The 24,075-nt window shown below is 36.3% G+C and overlaps 1 protein-coding gene across 2 annotated transcripts in view; it reads left to right on the plus strand.

The window, feature by feature from the left end:
- Positions 1-8,023: 8,023 nt before the first annotated feature.
- Positions 8,024-24,075, plus strand: part of LOC141434373 (tachykinin-like peptides receptor 86C) — a 58,336-nt gene continuing 42,284 nt past the window's right edge. For both annotated transcript variants that reach the window (XM_074096787.1, XM_074096790.1), the window contains exons 1-2: positions 8,024-8,273; positions 21,017-21,247. In XM_074096787.1, coding sequence (XP_073952888.1) covers positions 21,108-21,247 — 140 coding nt within the window. In that variant the 5' untranslated portion in view covers positions 8,024-8,273; positions 21,017-21,107. The remainder of the gene's footprint in view (positions 8,274-21,016; positions 21,248-24,075) is intronic.

Genomic DNA, 24,075 nt, shown 5'->3' on the forward strand with positions numbered 1-24,075 from the left:
GCGATAATTCACTAATCTGGTGTATAGTTAATTGAGCGACCGATTGTAAGATCGTCTCCGCAGGACGGAACTCTTCGACAGTTTATGACATTAACTTAAAATTTGGATAATATATATAATTTGAATAAAAGATATCGACATGAACTCCAATACCTTAATAATAGAGTATATGTGCCGATATTTTTACCTACCTTGGCCGCTCCGAAATATCTGGTGGCGACTGTACAGTTAAAACTTCTGATTTACCGTTTTCTGATTTGTTTTTACCGACTTAAATTTATGTATCATGGTTTAAACCGTTATATTCAACAAAGTTTGTTAAACTACCTGTCTACGACATTTATTATACAAAGCTTTTGCCTGCGGCTTCGCCCGCGTGGAATTTGGTTATCGCGCGCCGTGCTGTTCCCTCGGGAACTGTGCATTTTTCCGGGATAAAAAGTACTTACACTCTCTGGCCCATAAACTATCTCTATGCCAAAAATCACGTCGATCCGTCGCTCCGTTGAGACGTGAAAGACGGACAAACATACAAACACACAAACATACAAACACATACACTTTCGCATTTATAATATTAGTATGGATGGATTTACACGATCAAAAGGAAGATTTGAATTTATAAAGCGAAAGCAAAAATTGGTTGATTTCAGATAATCGGAGCTTTATGGTTTAATAAAATGAACATTCCAAGGATCCTCCAAATATTTGGAGAGTTGAATTGTGTTGTCCTCAAAAGCCAGATGTTTATCCAGACAACTTCAAACAAAATACGCTGAAACAAATGAGCTGGAATCTGCTAAACTTTCTTTAGTTCCGGGAAAACTTTCTTGAGTGCAAGATTGCCGAAATGAATTGGGTAATTAATTTAGGTGCTGAATTAGTTAGACGAGGAAATGTAAGTAGGTATACTCTCAGTTTTCGCTTCGGGGCGCACTTGGAATACAAATTGAATCCTCAAACGGGAACTGGTTCCTATCTGTTGTTCATGAAATAGGAGCTTTTAAAAAGTAATTATGTACAGAATACCTACACGATATACAAATAGTGAATAATTACTTACCATATTCTTAAGCGCGCCGTTTACAGTCACAAGTTCAGTTGTGTACGGCCCAGGAATCTGGATAGGTATTATTTATATGAATTCAAATCTTAAGTAAGTTTTACGCATTGTTTGTTAGACGTTTATCCACAACCCTGTTTTCGCAGTAACAAGTTATACAACATTCAATGTTTAATCGTTATATTGGTTAAAGGAAACCTTTCTCTATAGGTACAAGGGATTAATTAATACAATCATTCTGAGAGGACGCCTGTGCCCTGCAGTGGGACGTATATAGGCTGGGATGATGATGTCACTCTCGGGCCCATAAACTATCTCTATGCCAAAAATCACGTCGATCCGTCGCTCCGTTTCGAAGTGAAAGACGAACAAACATACAAACACACTCACTTTCGCATTTATAATATTAGTATGGATTATGACAGCGGCACTGGGTGAAGTTCCGAAAACGCATATATGCGTCGGTGGCAGTGAATGCGTTAACGGAGTCCGAATGGAGTTCGCTCCGCTCATAGTGGAGGGTAGGCAGGCAGTATACAAGAGAGCTGGTGAGAGCTAATTGGCGCATTGTTTGATCATATACGGGGTTTATACTGCTTAGAGAATGGACTTAGTACCTAATGTTCATCTAATACCCACGAAATACTACGTTCATTTAGTAAGACGAACCTTGCGTCGCTTATAAGCCTGCATGAGTGCATTGCTTCTAATTAATTTTACATGTCCTTAATATTACGCTTGTGGCATTTGCGACATTTGAATATAAATTAATAATTGTACGCCGTGTTCGTAATGCTTGTTGATGATACTGCAGTGGCAAGTGGGCGACCGAACTTTGCTCGGGCTAAAACTCGGTAACAAGCGTTTTCCCAGAAAGCTAGATCAATTTTTCATCCCCGAAAATCTACATGCCAAATTTCATCGAAATCATTGGAGCTGTTTCCAAGATACCCGAAATCCATATCCATACTTCCATACTAATATTATAAATGCGAAAGTGTGTGTGTTTGTATGTTTGTGTGTATGTTTGTCCGTCTTTGACGTCGAAACGGAACGACGGATTGACGTGATTTTTGGCATAGAAATAGTTTATGGGCCAGAGAGTGACATAGGCTACTTTTTATCCCGGAAAAATGCACAGTTCCCGAGGGAACAGCGCGCGATAACAGAATTTCACGCGGGCGAAGCCGCGGGCAAAAGCTAGTAGGTATCTATATAAATAGGTATAAAAGAATTGCTCGTTTAAATGTATTAGATAGATATAAATAAGGGTTAATTACAGCAGGTGGTTGGGTTAGTTTTACTACCCAGCGTTTTATATTACGTATACCGCATCAAACGTGCGACTATAGTTTACTGTTGAACTAATATTTCCCTGTTGAAAAGCAACGTAGCAACAGGCCAGAATTATGATCTACGTCCCACCCTGGTAATGATACCAATGTTGTGCAAATAAGCGGTATCGCGTGACCCGACCCACATCAATATACGGATGACGTAATTTCCCGAATATCCAGTTGATACAAAATTGGTCGCGGTGTGGTGAAGGTAGCGCATATATCACGGTTCAATACCTAGATACAGGCAGTGCCACGAGAGATGAAGTGAGGTACACACCCAGCTACAAAAAGAACTTATTGCATAAAATAAGAAGGAATTAAATGAATGAGTAAAAATTCAAAATTCAAATGATTTATTCAGAAAATAGGCCGCAATGGGCACTTTTACATGTCATTTTTTTTAAACTACCAGCGCTTTCGGAAAGACCATCATTGCCAGGAAGAATGCGCCGCAAGAAACTTGGCAGAAAGTCATTTTTTCATAATAATATAATTACAAATAAAATACTTAAAACTATATTATACAATTAAAGAAAAAAAAAACAAAAATATTAATAATAAATATAAGTAAATGTCAAAATCCTGCTGTCATTACACGATATATGCTCTTGTGGGCGTGACCGACACACACTCTAGCTACCGAACAACGGCTAACTAGTGTCTAACTTAAGTGCCTAAAGAAGCTATTGTATGTAGTAGTAACGTGTCCGTGTAAATAAATTGACGATCCAAATTAGAAAAGTGACTTCAGCTCCATATCAATTCTGTGCACTACTACATACAACAGATGCCGTATTGCCTAACGTTTCTAACGCTCGCGATCGCAATCAAATGACAGTTTTTGTATGCGAAATCTGTCATTTGATTGCGATCGCGGCCTTCAGAAACGTTAGGCAATACAGCCTCTGGTCCTTTACTTAAGTTTTTACCTATACTTATAATTACCTATTTGAAAATCATAAATAGGCAAAAAGGTAAAAGCTTTAAAAGTCCGTTATGTTGTCCTTGTCTCATATAACTTAAGTTTGATTAAAGAGTAGACTACAGCCTACACAGTCTATAAAATTTCCATTTATTCATGAGATAATAAATCCATACTTTTAGTTATTCAAATATTTGTGTGAATTCATAAATATGGTAATTGATCTAGAACAAACAAGGTTAATTTAGGCATTGCGGGCTTCTTATTCCCGGCTGAGCAGACGACCGTCGCCGACGCATCGCGATAGCTCCTAAAAGTCTAACACATATATTATACTACTCTTTGGTCTAACATATTCCTATCGTAGTCAATTATTTGTAGAGTGAACTGTAAGTCAGCCGGTATTTACGCCCGCCATTTATTTTCTATTACATTGTATTTTAATTATACCAAAAAATGGTAATGAGCGGAAACGGAGGCAACTGACGGAGTGGACCGGAGTAACAAGCTTAATCTTCTTATTCAGTGGAAGTGCAATCTGCAGTTTACCATTGCGAGTTAAACGGAGTCTACGGAGTCCGCTCTGCTTGACATTAATAGGTGGATATTAACATATTACACTTTTGGCCTCATATCTTTACTTGAGTTAGTTAGCTAGTTAGTTGAGATAGGGATAAATCACGGTTAGTTTTATGTAAAAAAAAACCGGCCAAGAGCGTGTCGGGCACGCCCGAAATAGGGTTCCGTAGCCATTACGAAAAAATAAGTAATATTTTTTTAAGGATTTCGTATTTTGTACGGAAATCTTCCAAGTTTAGGTATATTTTATACCTTAGGCTGCTATTTACTCTTAAACTACTAATATTTCTCAAGAAAAGTTAACCGTTATAATTTTCCTTGTAAGTTTGATATAATTACTACTATCCTGAATTTTTTCAAATTTTTCCACCCACCGGTTTAGATTTTAGAGGGAGGAGGGGGACCCTCGATTTTAATAAAAATTTGCACTTTAGAGTTGAATATTTGGCAATCAAATCACTGAATCGAAAAATCATTTTAGCAACATAGTTCAGGTTTTTCTGTGAATGATATAAAAAAAATACCTAACGAAGGGCGAGGGCGGTGAGCGAGGCGGCAGATTCCTTTTTTAACCGACTTCAAAAAAAAGGAGGAGGTTATCAATTCGGTTGTATTTTTTTTTAATGTTACCTCAGAACTCCGTCATTTATGAACCGATTTGAAATTTTTTTTTTGAGTTTGTCTAGGAATGCTTTCAATTAAGTCCCATAAGCAGCAAATTAGGATCTGATGATCGGATCTTAAGGAAATCGAGGGAACTCTTCAAATATTGTAGGGGCACCTATGGTAATTTGGATATATTTAGCAGTAACTCGTACATTTGCTCTTGAAAATCATAATTTGGTCAAGTGGAACTGATGATGAAGACCAGATTTGACCAACGGAACTACTACTATCAATAACAAGTATTTCACGGGTTAAATTTAAATTGTCATGATTAATATACTTACCTAGATAAGCGACTAAGAAGAAGCTTTAAGATAATGATTCTTTCGAACTGATCTGATGCTGAAGCCAGATGGTAGGCAACGGAACTGTGTTATAAAACATCGTAACTAAGTCGTGTTTGGGCTTAATGGAATCGTTGTGAGATGTTCTTTGGCTACGAATCACTAAAAAATAAAAAAATAACAAAAAAATGGAACCGACTACAAAACCCTTGAAAATATTTTTCTAGGTAAGTAGGTACGTACTAGCTCGAAGTCGGTGACTCAGCACGACCCAGCAGGAGGGATTGAAACCCATAGTATGTAGTAGGTGAGGTAGACGACTATTGTGAATTGTCCCACTCCTGCTGGCTCGTGCTGAGTCACCGACTTCGAGCTATTTATTTATTTTTTTGGAGTCGGTTTTACTTTTTTGTTAAAAATTTTCTTTATGTTCAATACATTTTTACCCCCAATTTTAACCCCCGACACAAAAAGAGGGGTGTTATAAGTTTGACCGTTATATATGTCTGTGAGTCTGTCTGTGGCACCGTAGCTCTTATACGGGTGGATCGATTTTAATGCGGGTTTTTATTGAAAGCCGGTTTTCTAGCTTTGGTACTTAGATATGTTTTCGCTGTGTAAGAAGTGAACCATTGGTAGGATTGAACTGTAAGAAAAGTACACTTCTTGTACTGCTTTTAACAAAAGCCAGCACTCGTTTATTTAGATTTACAATATGACATTATTCAATTACAAAAATTGACACCAAATACGACATATCCGCTCCACGCACATATAATGGGGTGATTGCGATGCGCACACACGAACGAAAACCTTTATGATCCGATCGTTGAAACAATTCTAAGAAAAATACAATTATTTGATAGGTACTTATTGTTATCTTAATGCGAATTTGGATACACATGCAGAATGGCAATGAGGGTTTGAACGATACAACATTATATTTCCGGATCTAATCATACAACATTTAATTTTGCAAACGAGAGGATGTTCGTAGCGACTAGCGATAGAGAAAATGTATCTAAGTACTAACTTCTTAAATATATGCGTCTTAGACTAGGTAGGTAGTAGGTACTTGTATTTAAAATCACGTCATGATAAAAATCTTACCTAAGTATATATAAATGCGAAAGTGAGTTTAATTGTTTGTTCTACTTTTACGCCTTAGCTACAGAACCTATTGCCATGAAATCTTGCATACATAGGTATATTAGGAGTCCAGAATTCTTCGCAGTCGGAGTCGCTGGCAACAGCTAGTTGGATAATATATATTTGAATAGGAATTGTATTAAAGAAAACAAAAAATCGTCATTTTTTATCAAATATATGATACAATATTAACATCAAAGATATTTTCGCGCCTCAGGCATAAACATGAAGAACGATTATACAAGATGTCCATCACTTAATATTTGCCATTCTTCAATTTTAATTCAAGCTATTGAACAAACACTTGTGAATATCGTATTTTTTTTCTGAAAAACTTTATTGCCGTCTTTTTGGGTGGGCTCTTTAAGGGTAAAATACTACCAACCGGGAAAATCCGGAAATGGGCTTATCTTATTTCAAAGGACTTCTCGTGTGTTGTATTTTTATATCCTTTATATGAAGTTCACAGTCAGTTGGCAAGGTCATAGAAACTGACTTTAATTTCTCATCTTTATTTATAGGCTCATCTATGGTCAAACTTTCTTTTTAATTTACGAACAAGTAGTTTAGAAAACTTTACTATAGTACTTTTCGGATAGGATGGGTACGGTGACACTTGCGTTTTTTTCATTCCACGCCATGAAAGTTTCAAGCCAATAGGTAATTTATAAAAAAATGTACTTGAATCCCGAAAGAACAAAAAAAAACTCTATTTCTTAAAAGATTTCGTAATAATAAACAAAAATCGCTTAAAATATATTATGTTTTAAAACTAAAAAGATAAATTTTAAATTCGTCAACTTTCATCGCGTGAAACGGAACTCTATTTCAAAACATTCTACTAACCGAAAGTTGGCATTTTGAAAAGTGACTTTATAACAAACAGACCAAACGTGCAGTTGGTAACTGTGAGGTTGGGAAATAAAACTTAACATTTTAATAAGTTGGCGATCGGTTCGGCGAAATGAAATTCTGCGAAAAGTTGGTTGGGAACTAATATTCGGCGAAACAATTTTCTGCGAAAAATTAGAGAACCGTTAATCGCCGCATAAAACACTATCAAAATTATACTTCAGCTAGCCAAAGAAACAGAAATAGCAAAATTAGATATTGTCTACATCTGCCATGTTCGAATGCTACAAATCAATTCACACAGTGGGTCTCGTCTTGATTCAGTTGGTTCGATTGTAAGTCAGACTAGAGTGACCCTTAACGTAGTATGCAGATTTGACAGGTCATCCGTCCAGTCCATCTCGTTGGTGGACGTCTTACACTGCGCTTCAATAAATCATAACCTAACCAACAAAAAATTGGAAAACCCCCGACAATTTAACTTCACAGTTCAATATCTCAAAAACGGCTGAACCGATTTTGATAAAACATGTCTAAAAACCATTGCTAGAAAACCTGCTTTCAAATAAAAAACCGCATTCAAATCGTTCCACTCGTTTAAGAGCTACGGTGCCACGCACAGACAGACAAACAGACACACATAGCGCTCAAACTTTGTGCATCGGGGGTTAAAAATACGAAGGGGAATCCTTTCGGCTGTTTAGGACGACAACCACAGTTTTCAAGAATTATAACGATTAATAGTAACGTTAAACATCAATGTTTGATAAGGTACATTGTGCAAATAAAATTCACACTAAGTAGTTTAAAGCGAATTTAATCTCGCTAATTAATTTTGATGTCTGATGCTCAACACGTGCCACCGCGGAAATCCTATTTCCGATATTTAAAGCTAATATGAAAACAAACAAACCTTTTACGTCGCTTCTCGTAGAGCATAACATAATCATATTGCATCTTTATATTACGCGATATCTCTAGCGGTTAACAAAAAGAAAGCCGAGAATTACTAACTTTAGGTTGTTAGTGCTTGACCTTAACACCCTGTATAATGAAAAAATCTCCGAGCATCTGTTTTAAGCAGTTGACTGGTTTTTAATAAAAGCGCTTGGAAATGCGTTCCTGAAGACGTGTAGCTCTCGGAGCTTCAGTCAAAAGCGGCCCGCGGTACAGTGATGACGCTCGATAGGCGAGCGAGTAACACTTCCACTGTCAACGGTTTTCTTACAACTATGTTTCACTCAACATTTAAATAATAAATTTATTAAGACAACCTAATTGAAGAAAATTAGGAGTTGGAAGTTTAGTAAGCGCAGCAACTTTATCTAACTTTAATAGTAGATATCACTAACACGTTTTGTTGAGTTGGAAGTGTATGTAAAGTGTGCAATGGAAGTGTGAATTTTAACCCTGTCTAGGTGAGAAACATGCGCTTCGAAAATTACGGCTATTTCAACAGTTACTTTTTTATTTATTTAAACAAACGCATTATTGTAAAGGTACAATATATTGAAGTACGTACTTATACTAAACTATCCTAAAAATAACTTAACTATACAATTCCCCGAAGTCTTGTCCCTTCGGAAGAGTTTCCAGTTAACAGTTACTTGTTGGATAAAAAAATCTCGTTGCGTCGAAATCCATGGAACTATCAAGTTTTAGCCAGGTTTAACAACTAAATCTAAATTTATTTTTTCAAGCGAGTTACTTTAAGACAAGTTAATTTATATTGACCAGTATAATTTAAAAAGTTCATGCCGAAATTCGAAGACCGGATGGCCAAATGGTTAGAGAAGTCACTACAAAGCTTAAAAAAAATTAAACCGTTTATTTCCATAAACTTGATGAATGATTTATTATTATTATTAGTACAATCTTTTTATTTTAAGATTATATTAATAATGATCATATTATATTACTAACGCTTGAGGTCTTGAGGATATTTGTATGAATTAATGTTTGTTCCCGGGTCATGGATGTTTAATATGTATTTAAGTATGTATTTATCTATATAAGCATGTTTATCCGTAGCCTAGTATCCATAGTACACGCTTTATTTATTTGATTCGTTACAATTACATATTGTAAACAACACAGAGGAAATTAACATACATAAATGGAAACAATTACAGTGTCTACAATACAATTACAATTATGCGACTGATGGGGTCAGTTTCGTGTGTGGTAGAAACTAAGTTAGGGTCAATGAGGGCCAGGTCCAGAATCCGGTCATTAGCGTTACGAATTGGTTTGATCTGTTTAAGACCAGTAATACCGGTAAAATCACCAAGCGACAACACTTTAGGATCGCTAGAGGCAGCCATAGACTCATGCTCAAACCGACCATGACTCCAGGAAGCACTGGGTAAATTAAAATCTCCTTAAATAATCGTATGACCACCTGACGACGAAATAACATTTTCACATATGTTCAAGAAATTCGCAAACATACAGTGAGGGGCATAGGAGGGAATGTATGTTACACATAAATTTAGTTTAGTATTTATTATTCGTTTAAGTCTTTGATTATAGTTAAGGACTAGGTCAATGGGTGTCAAGTGTCCCGTGATATTTATTTCTTAAATTATTAAGGCTAAGTACAAGTTTAGACATTTAATATAAAATAAAAAAGTGATGGAAAAAAAATCTCAATTTCAGAAGTAACTTTTTTAACAATGTTATCCATCCCATCCCAGCCTATATCCATCCCACTGCTGGGCACCCGGCACAGGCCTCCTCTCAGAATGACAGGGTTTGGGCTGTAGTTCTCACGCGGGTCAAATGTTATTAAACAATATTATTAAAAATTGCACTTAAAAAAATCTGTTAATTTAAAAGACTATAAGTACCTATTTATCGACTTCATAAAGGGAAGAAGGTGCTGTAAAGTACACTGCTGTAAGAAGCTGATTAAAACCAATTTCGTGAAACATTCGGGCAAAACTAAATAGGTATTACTTACATTTATCCGTGATTTCGCTTTCGTCATCCATGAAATGAAATTTTTGGATTCTATTAAATTCCTATGGAAAGTCTCTCGACTTAACGATTAAAAATTTTAGAACATATACCTATAGAGTACATTTGGATCCTGTAAGAATATAAAAAAAAGTGACATAAGTGTATTTCCGAAACCAATTTATCAACTCGTATCGACCGGCTGTTTAAGGGTGAAATAGTAACAAATACATACACACATACTCACAAACTTCACAGTTTTAATATCAGTAGAAATAATAAGAGTATTGAACTATATTCCTGACAATGTCACGGTTTGTGGACCGCAATAGGCGGACATTAGCGCCATGAATTAATTAGTCCCCTCCCCGAAACAATGATTGATGTCTTTGCGAAGGAAGTCACTGATGATGTGAACATGTCTTTTAAATTAGTTTTTTGATTAATTTATATAAATAAAAATATATTATACTAACAAGGTAGGTACTAACCAAATAATAAGCGCAGGTTTAACAACGTTAATATTATATTCGCTAGGTTTCGTTTTATCTGAACAGGATACCTGCAACTGGCTTTCTTGAACAAAACAGATCCACAACAAGCGCCGTCACTACTTACTTTTTATTTTAAACTAGTGAGTTTAAAATAAAAAAAAGTTTGTTTTTAAGTGTAACTTTTTTTTAAGAGCTTAAAACGCTCTTCTGTGAAACTGCTGCAGTTGACGTTGAGAAGAAAAAAAAAATTAGCTGCTTTATTTTTTAAGTTTTCGTATCTCAGTCGGTAAAACCAGAATTCTTATAGATTCAGTTTGTTGTCCATCCATCCGTCCGTCCATCTGTCAATACTTTAAGCTTTAGTCTGTTTAGTCTGTTATGTATATTGCTCGAAAGATGTAGTTTATTATTTAGTCAGTGACATTGTTGCTAAGATTCTTCATTAGGTATGACTCCGTAAACGTCAAACAATCAACTATTTATTTGTTCAAAGTAGATGATGTTTCATTGAGATATCACTAAATCCCCAATCATTACATTGTGGTTTTTGTGTACGTATGTTACGATTGTTTTTTTTTTGGAGTATTTTTGTATTTTTTATTTCAACTCCAAATTTGTTACCTTTACGGGTATCCCGTGAAACCATATCGGAAATACAAACTGAGACATGGATGCACAGAAAAACCTGAAAAAGAGACCAGCACTGGGAAACGAACCCAGGTCCTCAGCAATCCGTGCTGCGTACTATAACCCCTACACCACTGCTGGGCAGGAATCTAGACACGAGTCTAACAACTAGTAGCATGGTGTACGGTTGTGTCACTATGAAGATGAGCTCTGGTTGAGTTCGAAACGCGTCAGTGTAGTGTGGTGGTGGTGATAGATGGGTTTGTGTGATTTGTGTGTGTTATTACAGTGTGGAGGTGGAAGAACTGCATGAACACGCATATTTTGCATAAGCTTAGCTATCGTAAGGTCGCGGGTGAGCAAGGAAATTCTTTTAGTTCATTGATATGGACCTCCGCAAAGTAACGCCTGATTCAATTAATCTAGACACGAATTTTTCCTATGCATACATATCTCAGGTTGCTTATTTCTACTACGCTACTTAAGCAGCGGCATGACGCAACGCATTCGTCGATATTCCTAGCTCTGTACCGTGCACATCGTGATAATTATGCCGAAGGAAAGAAAGATTTAGGTACGACGAGCGAAGCGAGGAGTGGTTAGTATGAATTGTGTGTGACCGCAACGCACGAGCCGAGCGAGCGAAGCGAGCGTGCCGCGGCAGCGGCCGGCGAAGTGCCAGAACCGATATGGCGGCGTTTCATGATCTATCTATAACAGCCCTTATAGCGCCCGTCTTCGGACATAGGCCTCCTCTCTACTTTTCCAGTCTTGCCTATCCACTGCCATCTAGTTTACGCCAGCTTGTTGCCGGATATCGTCTGTCCATCTTTTTGGTGGTCGTCCTCTACCGCGGGTGTTAGTACGGGGTCTCCACTCCAGGACTCCTCGCCCCATGACTGTGGTCCATTCTAGCAATATGTCCTGCCCATCTCCACTTTCTGCGTTATATTTCTGTTATTACGTCATTCACTTTAGTTCTGTCTGATCAACTCGTTTTTCATTCGGTCTAAAAGGTGTATATTAGAAGGCCTAAACTGGTCAAATCATGAAATGGCGGCGCTTCATGATATGCCTAGGAATTTCATGATCTGCATAAACTGGCCAAATCATGAAATGGCGGCGATTCATGATATGCCTAGGAATTTCATGATCTGCCTAAACGTCACTAGGCAAATCGTTAAATGGTGAGTTTTGAACGATATGGCGGATGTTCTTTAGCCAATTCATGAAATGGCGCCATTTCACGATATGCCAAGGAATTTCGTGATCAGGTAGATTTTACGATCGGCCGCCGACATAATATATATACCAAATTTGCTCAAACTCATCTAGCAGTTTTAGCGTTAAATAGTAACAAATATGCACACGCACCTTACACGCACACACAGCAACGTTCGCATCTACAATACAATTACCTACATTAAATTAGTAGGATTCACACGAACAATGGCTTCAAGTTTATAAAATTCTGACTCTCTTCTCTGTCAATGCAATTAAGGTGTTTCATGTTTTTAATAAACCGTGGAAATATTTTAGAACGATTTTCCTTACAAAGCAATTTAATTTTCGCCGTTACTTATTTTTAACGATACTTAATGTTAATTAAGCAAGACCGAAGTGGCATTACTCGCTTGAACCCAACAAATGGCCTTTTTACGCCCTAAAAACAATTATTCGATTTTCTTTCCTTGTCGGGTTTTCGGAGTCAAATGACTTCCGACAACATCTTTCTGATTTTATTTTTACACACACAACGTACAGTCAAACCATTTGATTCCTGACCCACCGTAGAACGTTCTCGTAGTAAGTATGATAATCAATACCCTTGTTAAGCAATGTGATGTCACTATGACATTTTCTACGAAAGGGTTCCAAAATGGGTTATGATACTGTTGGTTTGATAGTACTTGAATCATTTAATTGATGAACCTTCTCATAGTAAGTTTCAATGATTTTCCATTATAGGCAATGCGATGTCACTAACGTTTTATGTGTGAAAAGTTCTACAGACAGTGGGTCACAATACTCCTGATAGGTAGTACTGGTTCTAAAAAAAAGTAAAACCCACTCCAAAAAAATAAAAAATAACAAAAAATGGAACCGACTACAAAACCCTTGAAAATATTTTTCTAGCACTAGGTACCTACTAGCTCGAAGTCGGTGCCTCAGCCAGCAGAAATCGAACAATAGTCGTCTACCTCATCTAAATACTATGCGTTTCTATCTATCCTGCTGGGTCGTGCTGAGACACCGACTTCGAGCTAGTAGATACCTTGTGGTAGAAAAATATTTTCAAGGGTTTTGTTATTTTTTTGGAGTCGGTTTTACTTTTTTGTTAAAAAAAATTCTTTATTTCTCACTTTTTAGTGATTCGTAGCCAAAGTACATCTCACAACGATTCCATGAAGCCCAAACACGGCTTAGTTACGTTGATTTATAACAGAGTTCCGTTGCCTACTTTCCGGCTTCAGCATCAGATCAGTTCAAAAGAATCATAAACTTAAAGCTCTTCTTAGTCGCGAGCGAGCATTACTTAGCTTTGACGAGTTCCATTGGTCATCTACGGTCTTCTTCATCAGGTCCAGTTTACCAAATGATACTTTCTGAATGTAAATGCTTATCTTAATGCTAAAAATACCAAAATCGCCATAGGTGTGCCTATAAAATTTGAGGTTTGCCCTCAATTTCCCTAAGATTCCAGCATCAGATCTTGACTTGGTGACAATGGGACAACTTCAGAAGAGTACCCTTTCGAATAAAAAAAGAATTTTGAAAATTGGTCCACCATTGACTGAGTAATCGGCGAACACACATATAAAAAAAATACAAACATTGGAACATAGAACCTCCTCCTTTTTTGAAGTCGGTTAAAAGAGTATTAAACCCATTTCAGTCTTTTACACCGCGAAGGCTGCTAAAGACTAATAATAATTTTCCCCAAAAAGTCCATTCCAAGGGCATGAAGCATTGGCTAACTGCAGTCGTAATGGAGATAAAGCCAAATGGAAATTGTTTTACGTGAAATTTTCGTAGAATCAGCATGGCAAGGAAACGTGGGTATAGCTTAAATCAATTCATATGGTTTCATAAGTACTTATATTCGAATGTTACTGAGTTGTTCAGCCAAATGGTAGATATTTAAATCAGGAATCGCGGAATATCTTTCGATTAGGACTCCATTTTGCATTGAGCGTTTATGTTGTTTATTCTGTAATAGAACGCATTGAACTATTTTTAAATATTGAATGAATATGAATACTCCTAAAGGTTAACTTCAAAGATTATTGGGTAAACCTTTACCGGAGCTCCTATTTATAAGAGTAGGCTAAGTAATAAGTAACTAATCAAATAACATTTAGGAAAGTAAACTTGCCTAAGCTTACTACCTAAATAGGTACCTAATACTCGTAATGAAAGAGCAGTTTTACTATCTAAGGAAGTTAGGTAAGTAACATAATATACTTATTTTTATTTTATTGAAGTGCTTCTACAATATTCTGCTTTTTAATTAGGCGATGTCATTAGGTAATTTATTGTTTGAAACAATTTTGTTCATGAACATAAAATGTGAAAATAGTATTCTATGTATAGGTACTTTCAATTTAATAGATGAACTATGTGGATACAAACTTAATAATATAATGTAATGTATGGTAATTAATTAATATTAAAACAAGTGCAAAAGACTGCCAGCCTCGTCCAGGGTTCCGTAGCAACAAGTAACAGGTTTACGTTGATGAACTGAGTTGAACAATCTGTACTAGATCTCGTTCAAACCAATTTTCGGTAGAAGTTTGCATGGTAGGTAATGTAGATCATATATTTTTTTAGTTTTATCATTCTCTTATTTTAGAAGACCTACAGGGAGAGGGGGGGGGGCACACATTACCACTTTGGAAGCGTCTCTCGCGCAAACTATTCAATTTAGAAAAAAATGATATAAGAAAAAGAAACCTCAATATAATTTTTGAAGACCTATCCATAGATACCCCACACGTTTGGTTCTGATGAATAAAAAAATGAGCTTCAGTTCTAAGTATGGGGAACTCCCAAAATTTGTTTTTTTTTTCTATTTTTTTTTGAAAATCTTAATGCGGTTCACAATTTACCAATCGGTTACCAATTTAAGTTTCAACAGTATAGTTCTTACAGTTTCGGAAAAAAGTGGCTGTGACATACGGACGGACAGACAGACAGACAGACATGACGAATCCTTAAGGGTTCCGTTTTTAGCCCTTTGGCTACGGAACCCTAAAAAATCAGGCTTACAACTTTTTTCGTCATTTCAATTGTCTGATTATAACAAGGGTATGACTTATGTGTAGATTTGGGGAACTGTCCCAGGCCTGATGATAGTTATGATATTATGATCATTTTGGTCTCAATTCATGGGAAACTTGAATAATGGCGGCTATCAAATGACAACAAAGAGCTTCAGGATTGTTCGTGCGATGCTCATTTAAATTAATTATTCGCTATTAAGAGAGAGAACTTTGCAATTTTTCAGGATAAAAAGTAACGTAAAAATAAATAGTTAATCTAGGTTATAAAGTATCTGTGTTCCAAATTTCATTCAAATGCATTGAGCTGTTGCGTTATAAAGAAATAAAAATATCTTAATATTTATTGCCAAAAACAGTATTGGGTGCAGTGCTGGGTTTGGCAGTAGGAGCATGATTTATGGAGCAACATAAATCCAAAGTTTCACATTTAAAAGATTAGTTGGATAAGCAGGATGGCATCTTTATTCGTGTTTTAGTTCTTAAGTTTGTTGCCATGCCGTTTAACAACGCGATTAGTAATTATTTCTCAGAATTCAGATTCTGGCAATGCCAATTTATATTTTGGCGAAAAGTCGGTTTCATTTCATTAAGTATATTTAAAGTAGATAATTTGAGGTCGACGGCAGAGAAGGGCCTAACCCCACGATAATCAATAAGGCGATATAAAGTTTGACAGTTTTGCAATAACGTTCTCTTTCGGTGACGGAAAATATTGGGTTCGATCACTTTTCGAGTATCGCCCTAATCAGTCATGCTGAACTATGTTCCTGTCAAGGTCCATTAAAAAAACAACCCATTTCGTTTGGTTTGACGCTATCTTAGATTAAACCTGATTAAACCTATTATTGTATTAGTTTCGGTTATTAACCAGTTAAGAAAAATATAATTCAAAATACAATTCTTGAAAGTTTCTCCATCGATACTAGGATCGATGATTCCGCCAATGTCGAGGTTGGAAAAGACATGAGCTTGGATAAGATTCAGTGCGCGGTAATAAAAATATAAAGCCTTTAGAGACAGCGTGACATTTGTGTTTTTTTTTCCATACCTACCTACTTATTTTTTTTAATAACTTATAATGTGTCACACTGCAGGGCAAAAGCCTCCCCTTTCTTATTCCACTCGTCTCTACTCTTGGTCAGCTCTTGCCAATCTGACTGGAATCGGTCCAGGTCGTCTCGCCATCTCCTCCTAGGTCTGCCTCTGCTCCGATGCCCGTCGCATGGAACCTAATCGGTGATTACTTTGGCCCAGCGACAATACCTACTTAATATCGTTAAGTGGATTCTCACTGTATAGTTGATTAGGGATTCAGATACATATATTGAGAATATATAAATAATTGTAGGTACCACCAGTCAAATAAGTGGTCTATCAATTTTTAAACAAGTTCTTATCAAATGAATATGTCGCTAAAGTCGAACTTTCAAATTGACAGACACGTCTATTGGCATTATTGTTTTATGACATGCAAACGATTATCAACTTTAGGGCGGTAGACCACATAATAATATTTGGCTGATGGTACCTAAATAAAAAAATAGTTTACTTAATGTGAAAGACAGAATGTTATAGTTTTGACATGATTTGGGATTAAATAAAATTGAAATTAAGTTTCCCAGTGTTACCTACGTCCAAACTTGTCCTGACTTCCCACTGTTATTTTGAATGGCTTAAACAAAATATAATGTTTCGCGATTCTTCTAACGCTAGGTAATATTGCTATAAGTGACACCTGTGCGCTTTAATTACGTACGAATCTCATATCTTTTAATATATCCGTCGCATCACGCATTTTCCTGAGCAAAATTCAAGGCCCGCAATAAATTACTCTCTAGCGTTAGGACCTTTGTCACGGGGCGTCGAACCGAAGATCTACCTTATTTAAGTGTAGCCTCTTAAAAGACGATGTAGGATAGGCTGAAAAATGAGATAACACGGCTTGTAAGATTGATTGACGAATGTCTCTTCCAGATTATCTAAAGTTGACTTTACAGCTCGAAATTTACAGCGAATTATGATTTTAATGTAAAATAAAACTTTCCGAGTGTTTTTGGTTCATGGAACTGGATGAATTAAAATCGAACCGTGCCGAAATCCACGGCCGTATTTTCTGTCAAAGTCCTTCTTCGCAACGACGCCGTGAAAAAGTTGTTAATTTGCTTTCAAGAGGTTCATCGATTCGTAAATTTATGGGAAATACAAAGTTTTTAAGTTACTGCTTGTTATTTCCAAGTTTGAATTTTATTCAGTTTTAACATAAATTAAAGAACAATGAACGTAATATATCGAATATCTTTGATATCATGACACTATTTCATTATATGTGTCTTCAATTACCAAAGAAACCTTCTGGATATCCGTCCTCTAATAATATTTGATAAAGCCTTCGAGGAAAAACAAAGTGTAGTTATTATTTACTGGATTGTACAAGGGGAAGCGTTTACTGAAGTGTCGATGTTTGTCCATCCGAAGCGTGGTTACTAAAACAATACTACCCGGAAATATTTAGGAACACAGCTGTCACCGTAGTAATATTTCAACATTCATTGATTTATATTTGAAGCTTAAATGAAAAAAGATTCGTATTTTAAAATAAACTGTAACTATAAATTCTAAAGTTAATTTTAATTGCTTACTGAGACTAAGAAAGAGTGAAATATAAAAACTAAAGCTTTTATAAATGGGCAGGACACCTTACTATATTTTTATTTCGAAACTCAACAAGACAGAGATTTTGTTTAATGAATAACACGCAAAGTCAGATGGAACACGGCTACAAGCGCTACAGGACTTAAATGTAATGGAATCTTCTACTGAAGGATTACTGCGCTAAATGAAATATTTGGGCGGGCATGCAAAGCAAATACAGATTTGCTTGAACAGTTGGAACCCATTAAAATCGTAACCTGCTCAAAAATTCTTGAGGGGTCCCGACTGTTGAACTTTAAATTAGCTACTTGACAGAGTTCTAGGCCACAATATAGACCTATTCTTCCGTTTAGTTTCTAAGGCAGTGGGGTTTTTATATACAGATTATAGATACAGATAGATTTATCTACTTTGTCTTTTGTTTTTAAGCGAGCTAGGCTCTGGTGATATATCTGACGTCGACTCCCCCCCCCCCTCAAGAATTTTTGAGCAGGTTACGATTTTAATGGGTTCCAACTGTTAAACTTTAGCTACTTGACAGAGTTCTAGACCACTAGACTTATTTTCTTCCTTCTAGTTTTTAAGGCTTTCGGGTCGGGTGTATATATTTTTTTAATTTAAGCTTTTATTTTATATTTTTTTGATATTTCTGTGAAATGGTAGATTAAAACAATTATTCTATAATTATAATTATAGAATGGGCTAATTATTAGATTTCATTTGATACCCATATTGTTACAATACATTTTTTTTTTATTTCTCCGCCATATTTTTTTTCGCAGACGCCATATTGAAATGTCATATACCGTTAGTCACTTCGAAAGTTATGACAAATCTAATGATACCTGATATGTTATAATCCGTCCAGCCGTTTAGGCTGCAGCGAGGACCAAAGAAATGGGCATACCTACATACATACGCTCGAAAAACATAACCTTTCTTCGGGCAGTCGGGTAAAACTGAATCTCTATTATCTCTTGTTTTTAAAAAAAGTGTACGCTTTCTTTTTTTTTAAATTTTGGAAAAAATATAGTTTTTCATACTCAGAATCAAGAGCACAATCGATTTCGATAGTTTAAAAAATGTCCCCAAAAAAAAACGATCGGAATCGATTGCGCTCTTGATTCTGAACAGGAAAAACCATATTTTATCCACAATTTCAAAAAAAAAGGAAGGGTACACTTTTTTTTAAACGCCCAATTAGAGAACGACTTTACAATTTCATCTATCTTTTTTATTAAGTTTTGTAATACCTGTTTTATAAAAGGTTGTCGTGAAAAAAAAACCGAGGAAAGTTGCGCAAAAAATTTGAAAATTTTGAATTTTAACGACTGTGTAAATTTTTGTAATGTATCCAGTTAAATTATTTTTATGCAACTTTAATGAAATTTACGATTTAATTTTACGGCATTGCATCGGGAATTTTTAGGGCAACCCCAAAATATGAACGAAATTTGGTATGTAGATAGCTGCTAGAAGTCTAGAATAACACATAGGCTATTTTTTAACCCAAAAAATCCCACGGTATCGGATCAAAATCCTAAAATGTACTATTATTAGAGACGTGAAATTTTGTGAAACGTTAACGAAATTTACTCTGTAGTTCTTGGGAATTCCCACGATATTTTTTTACGAAATCCCGGAATTTCAATTCAATTGCTAGGCCTAAAGGTTACCCGTGCGAAACCGTGTATAAAACTGCTGCGGTAATCACATTTCAGGCTCGCTCGATCAAATGATTTATAATGCATGTAAGTCAGTTTATTTATTTATTTGCCTATAAAAAATTACAGCATTACAGTAAAACCAATGCGCTGTTAAATTCATAATATTATACAAAAAAAAAGATTAAAAACAAAAAAAAAATATTTAGGGATTTTTATCCTTGCTTTCCTAAAGCGACGGAAGACCACGCCCTCCGGCCAGAAGTCGGAGTGCAGGAACATCTGCTGGTGCTTAGCCGGAGTCTAAAGGAGAGAAAATTGTTGGCTCTATTAGACTCTAGCGGGCAGAAAAAAACTTCAGCTCCCTTCAACCGACCCCGAGCTGCCTCGCGGATGTGCTCGAAGACCTAAATTACTAACTTAACTTTCGTAGGTATACTATTAAGATGGACCCACTCTTCCCCTAAGTGTCATAAAAGGCGACTAACCTGTTGTGAAAGTGCGCAGCAGTACTCTCTATAATGCCAACTTCGGACTCCAGCACTTAGGTGTGGAAGGTACATTATTTTCTCAAGATACATGTTTAAGTTCACTTCTGATCCTCAACTGATAATCGCGAACACTGTCAGGCGTATAGCGACTTACAAGAAGAACTATTGAGTATGTGTATCAGAAACATCGGATTTTGTTCTTGGCTTCGCTACAATTTAAGATCGTTTTGATTGTCCATTTGTGTCGTATAGAAGTACTGAAGGCAAAATGACCATAGCGAGCGACTAAATTATGGATGTAAGTATAAGATTTCATCAACAGGGTCTATGCTACAATGAGCGGGCCTATTTAAATAGAGACGACATACTGTGCACAAAAGGTTTAGAGAATAACGTGTAGAATTGAATACTAATTTAGCTTAAAAGGGACTAAAGTCTTAGGAAAGAGCTCAATATTTTAGTATCTACAAATTTACTAAGTGAACGAATTACAATACTTTGTGCTCATAAAATACAAACGACAATATATTTCTACAAAGCTAATGTGGCCCAGTGCGACTCTGACTGGCGCTCCAAGGGTTCAGTATAAATTTGTAGGTTTCTATGAATTTAGATTTCATTTTAAATTGGGTTTTAACCAGGGTTAAAGTGTCCAACTTTTTGAATCTTTTTGCGCCTAACCAAAAATAATACTCGTCGGTACAACAATACGCTAAATAAAACAAATTTGCACACTTAGATGAGTTTAGTATTAAGCGACGCAGCGACAGATAAGCCGTGTTCGGTTTTAGTTCGCTTCCTAAGCTACTCTTATTGTGAACTTTTATTTAATTTCTTGTATAAATAAAAAAAAAACCTATTCTCTTAATCCTGTACAGTCACATGTCTGTATGACAATTCAAAGGACTTTTACACAAAATGGGTCCCAAATTAACGATCGTAACGTACCAATTTCACAATCAAAGTTATAACCGAAATTATCTTTTCAGATAAATGGCGCTACACCGCAAGTGATATTTCAAGAACACAGGGGAATCAAACCAGTGTTATTTTTAGTACGAATTAGTGGAAGTGTTAGAAATGGACTCCGACATAGACATCCAGACGTTCATCAACTGCACGCAGCTGGTGTTGCGTCGGAACCGGGCGTGGGACGGGCTCAACGTGACGCAGCTACTGGACTTGCTGCCCAGTCAACTGCAGGAAGACGTTCATCTCAAGTAAGTTAGCATTATTAAGCCTAATTTACATCGCGAGCGGCGCGGACTCCGTACGAAACGGTCTCAGCTTAATGTACAACGAACGATCGGCTGCATTAAAGTACTTACACCGAACCTCTATGAAGTCGGTCGATGTAAGTTAAACTAAGTCATTAATGAACCCGCTCTGCTCGCGGCGGAAACCGGGCTTTAGGATTTGTTACCCAACAGGACCCTACCTATTCCTTAACATTAGCTGTCGGTCTGTGTAAACTAGAGATGGATTTAGAGAGACTATGAATTTTTCCGATTAGCCGACTAATCGGCGCTGAGGTGGCAGTCAGCAACACCGGTCGAAACGATGAACGATTTGACATTCTTCTATGCCATACGATTAAATAAAGTGTCGTATCGTCCCTCTCACTCTCGTATTAAATAATATAAGCATAAGCGGGACGGCAAGATACGAAGTTCGAATTTTGCACTTTTTTTGTAGGCTCAGGTATTTTTGATACACACGGGAATTAGGTATTTTACGATGCACGTGGGAAGAGTTGGGTTTATTTTATTCTAAAACTGGGTACAGGCGGCCTACCATGATCTTTTCATAAACGATCCAAACGCAGAGCAGTTCAATTTAGGCACCTAAACTGAATCGTCAAAATTGGTACCACGACGTTTATTTCTCAGAGCGGAGTCTCAATGGTTTACAAGTGAAAGACCGATTTTGTCTCTGATCTGAAACTGAAACGCTAAGTCGCGAAAGGGATGCCGCTATATGCAAACCAAATATTGTATACTAAAACCTCTTTATTTTGGAAAACCATAACTCTATGTCATTTGGTGTTCTTAGCAACCGTTGTGTTGATTCCAAATAAAATGTTTACGCTGTCACTAATCCACGAGCCTCTTTTCTCACTGAAAAATTAGTTTTATCAATGAGGAGTTAAGAAGCGCAATGTCATATGAAAAGTTATAAAACTTGAATAAAAGTTTAAAAGTTCTTGAAATTTAAAAATATTCCAAGTAAAACACTTAAAATTCCAAAAGAATTGACAGAATGAGTAACTTATAGTGAATCGCTAAATTTGACACTTAAGCGATTCAATTCCCACTCAAGTTAAGCGTCATGGTACGAAAACCGCTTGAAGTGAGTGAATGAAAATGTCTATATCGCTGTCGCTGAACCGTGCTTGAACTGAATCGCAAAAGTAACTGCAGTTCAGTTTAGAGCCTAAACTGAATCGTATTAAGAGAGCGTGGTAGCCCCCCAGGACGGCTACACCTGCACGGTAACAAGCTTTACTGTATTTTATTTACTTCATATAAAAATCCTACCTCACCGACCTCTGACCAAATGTTTCTACGAATGAACACTGCTCTCGTCGTTCTCTGCCAATTTTACTAGTTAGCGAACCGAAAAGAAAACATGTGCATGTTGTAACTTTTATCAAAACGCAAACACAAAGAAATGCAACAACTAACATAAAATTAACATTGCCACATAATCCCACTAATATTATTAATGCGAAAGTTTGTAAGGCTGTTTTTTTTATTAGTTTGTTTACATTTTAACGTCTATACCGCTGAACCGATATTCAGATGAAATTCGGTGACCAGATAGTTTGAGTCCCAGGGAAGGACATAGGATAGTTTTTTTATCCCAGAAAATTGCATAGTTCCCGCGGGATGACGATAAACTAATTCTACGCAGACGGAATCGTGAGCAACTGCTAGTGAATTCATAAACGCGTATTCGTCTCGGATGTTTTCTTTGATGAAAATTTAATCACGTTGTTCTTTTCACTCTATAACCATTTTTAATTGTTTTTATTTCATTTTCTTTTAGCCGATTCCATTAAAGGAAAAGGTTCTTAGTTCGGTTGTTTTTTATATTTTATTCGGCCGTAATTTACAAAATTCTTATTTGGTTTATTCACTTTTGGTTCCACTTACATTTAAAAATAAACAAATTACCACAGAGATTCTTTGAAACTGTTTTTTTCTTCAAATTATTAATTAAAACGATCTAAGTATCTACCCACGAACCTATCAAAATAATTCACGGCGTCTCAAAGGTAGATTAACATTTCCGCTTGATGTTCCAAGCTCCGAGTGGGTGTTAAGCATCCTTACGGTAACGCGAGAGAAATTAAACAGTGTAATAGATCCTGCAACATAAGAATTGGCTTTTATCCTAATCAAACAGGTGAGCCACAAGTTGCCTTTAAGAAATTTTGTGGCGCTTTTAGTGGCTTTTTTCACGACAAAACACGCTTTACTGTTCGGGCATTAGACAAAGAACGAGCACTTAGATAAAGGTCATTCGAAGGGCGAGTCGCTCCTTGCTACATACAATGGGGAACTTATTTGAATATCGCTTTCCGAGTCGATTGATAAATTTTCATAAGGAAATTAAATTATACTTTGCTTGGAAGGAACAAATTTTTATTCTTATCACGAATTTTTGAAATTTTATACTGTTTCGGGAGTCAGAATTGATGAAAAACGATATCCATATCGATCATAAAATCTGTTAAGTATAAATAACTTCGGATGATGATGATTGAAATTAAATGAAACCAGTTTTTATTGATCTATGGTTCTTATTAGATGTACAGAGCTGGAAAAAACCGCCAAGATCAAGACACGTGAAAAACTACGAGCCCTATGTCTAGGGTTGCCAACCGTACTATAATATATGGGTGAAGACCAAAAAGTTGCACACCGTTAAAGCTGCGTTAGCACATAGTTTTATACAAATGTCCATACAAATGTATGATTAATTTTCATGTCACAATGGAAAAAGTTAATGGAAATTAAAACTATGTGCTAACGCAGCTTTAACG

This window comes from Choristoneura fumiferana, chromosome 13 (genome assembly GCF_025370935.1).
Source record: "Choristoneura fumiferana chromosome 13, NRCan_CFum_1, whole genome shotgun sequence".
NCBI lineage: Eukaryota > Metazoa > Arthropoda > Insecta > Lepidoptera > Tortricidae > Choristoneura > Choristoneura fumiferana.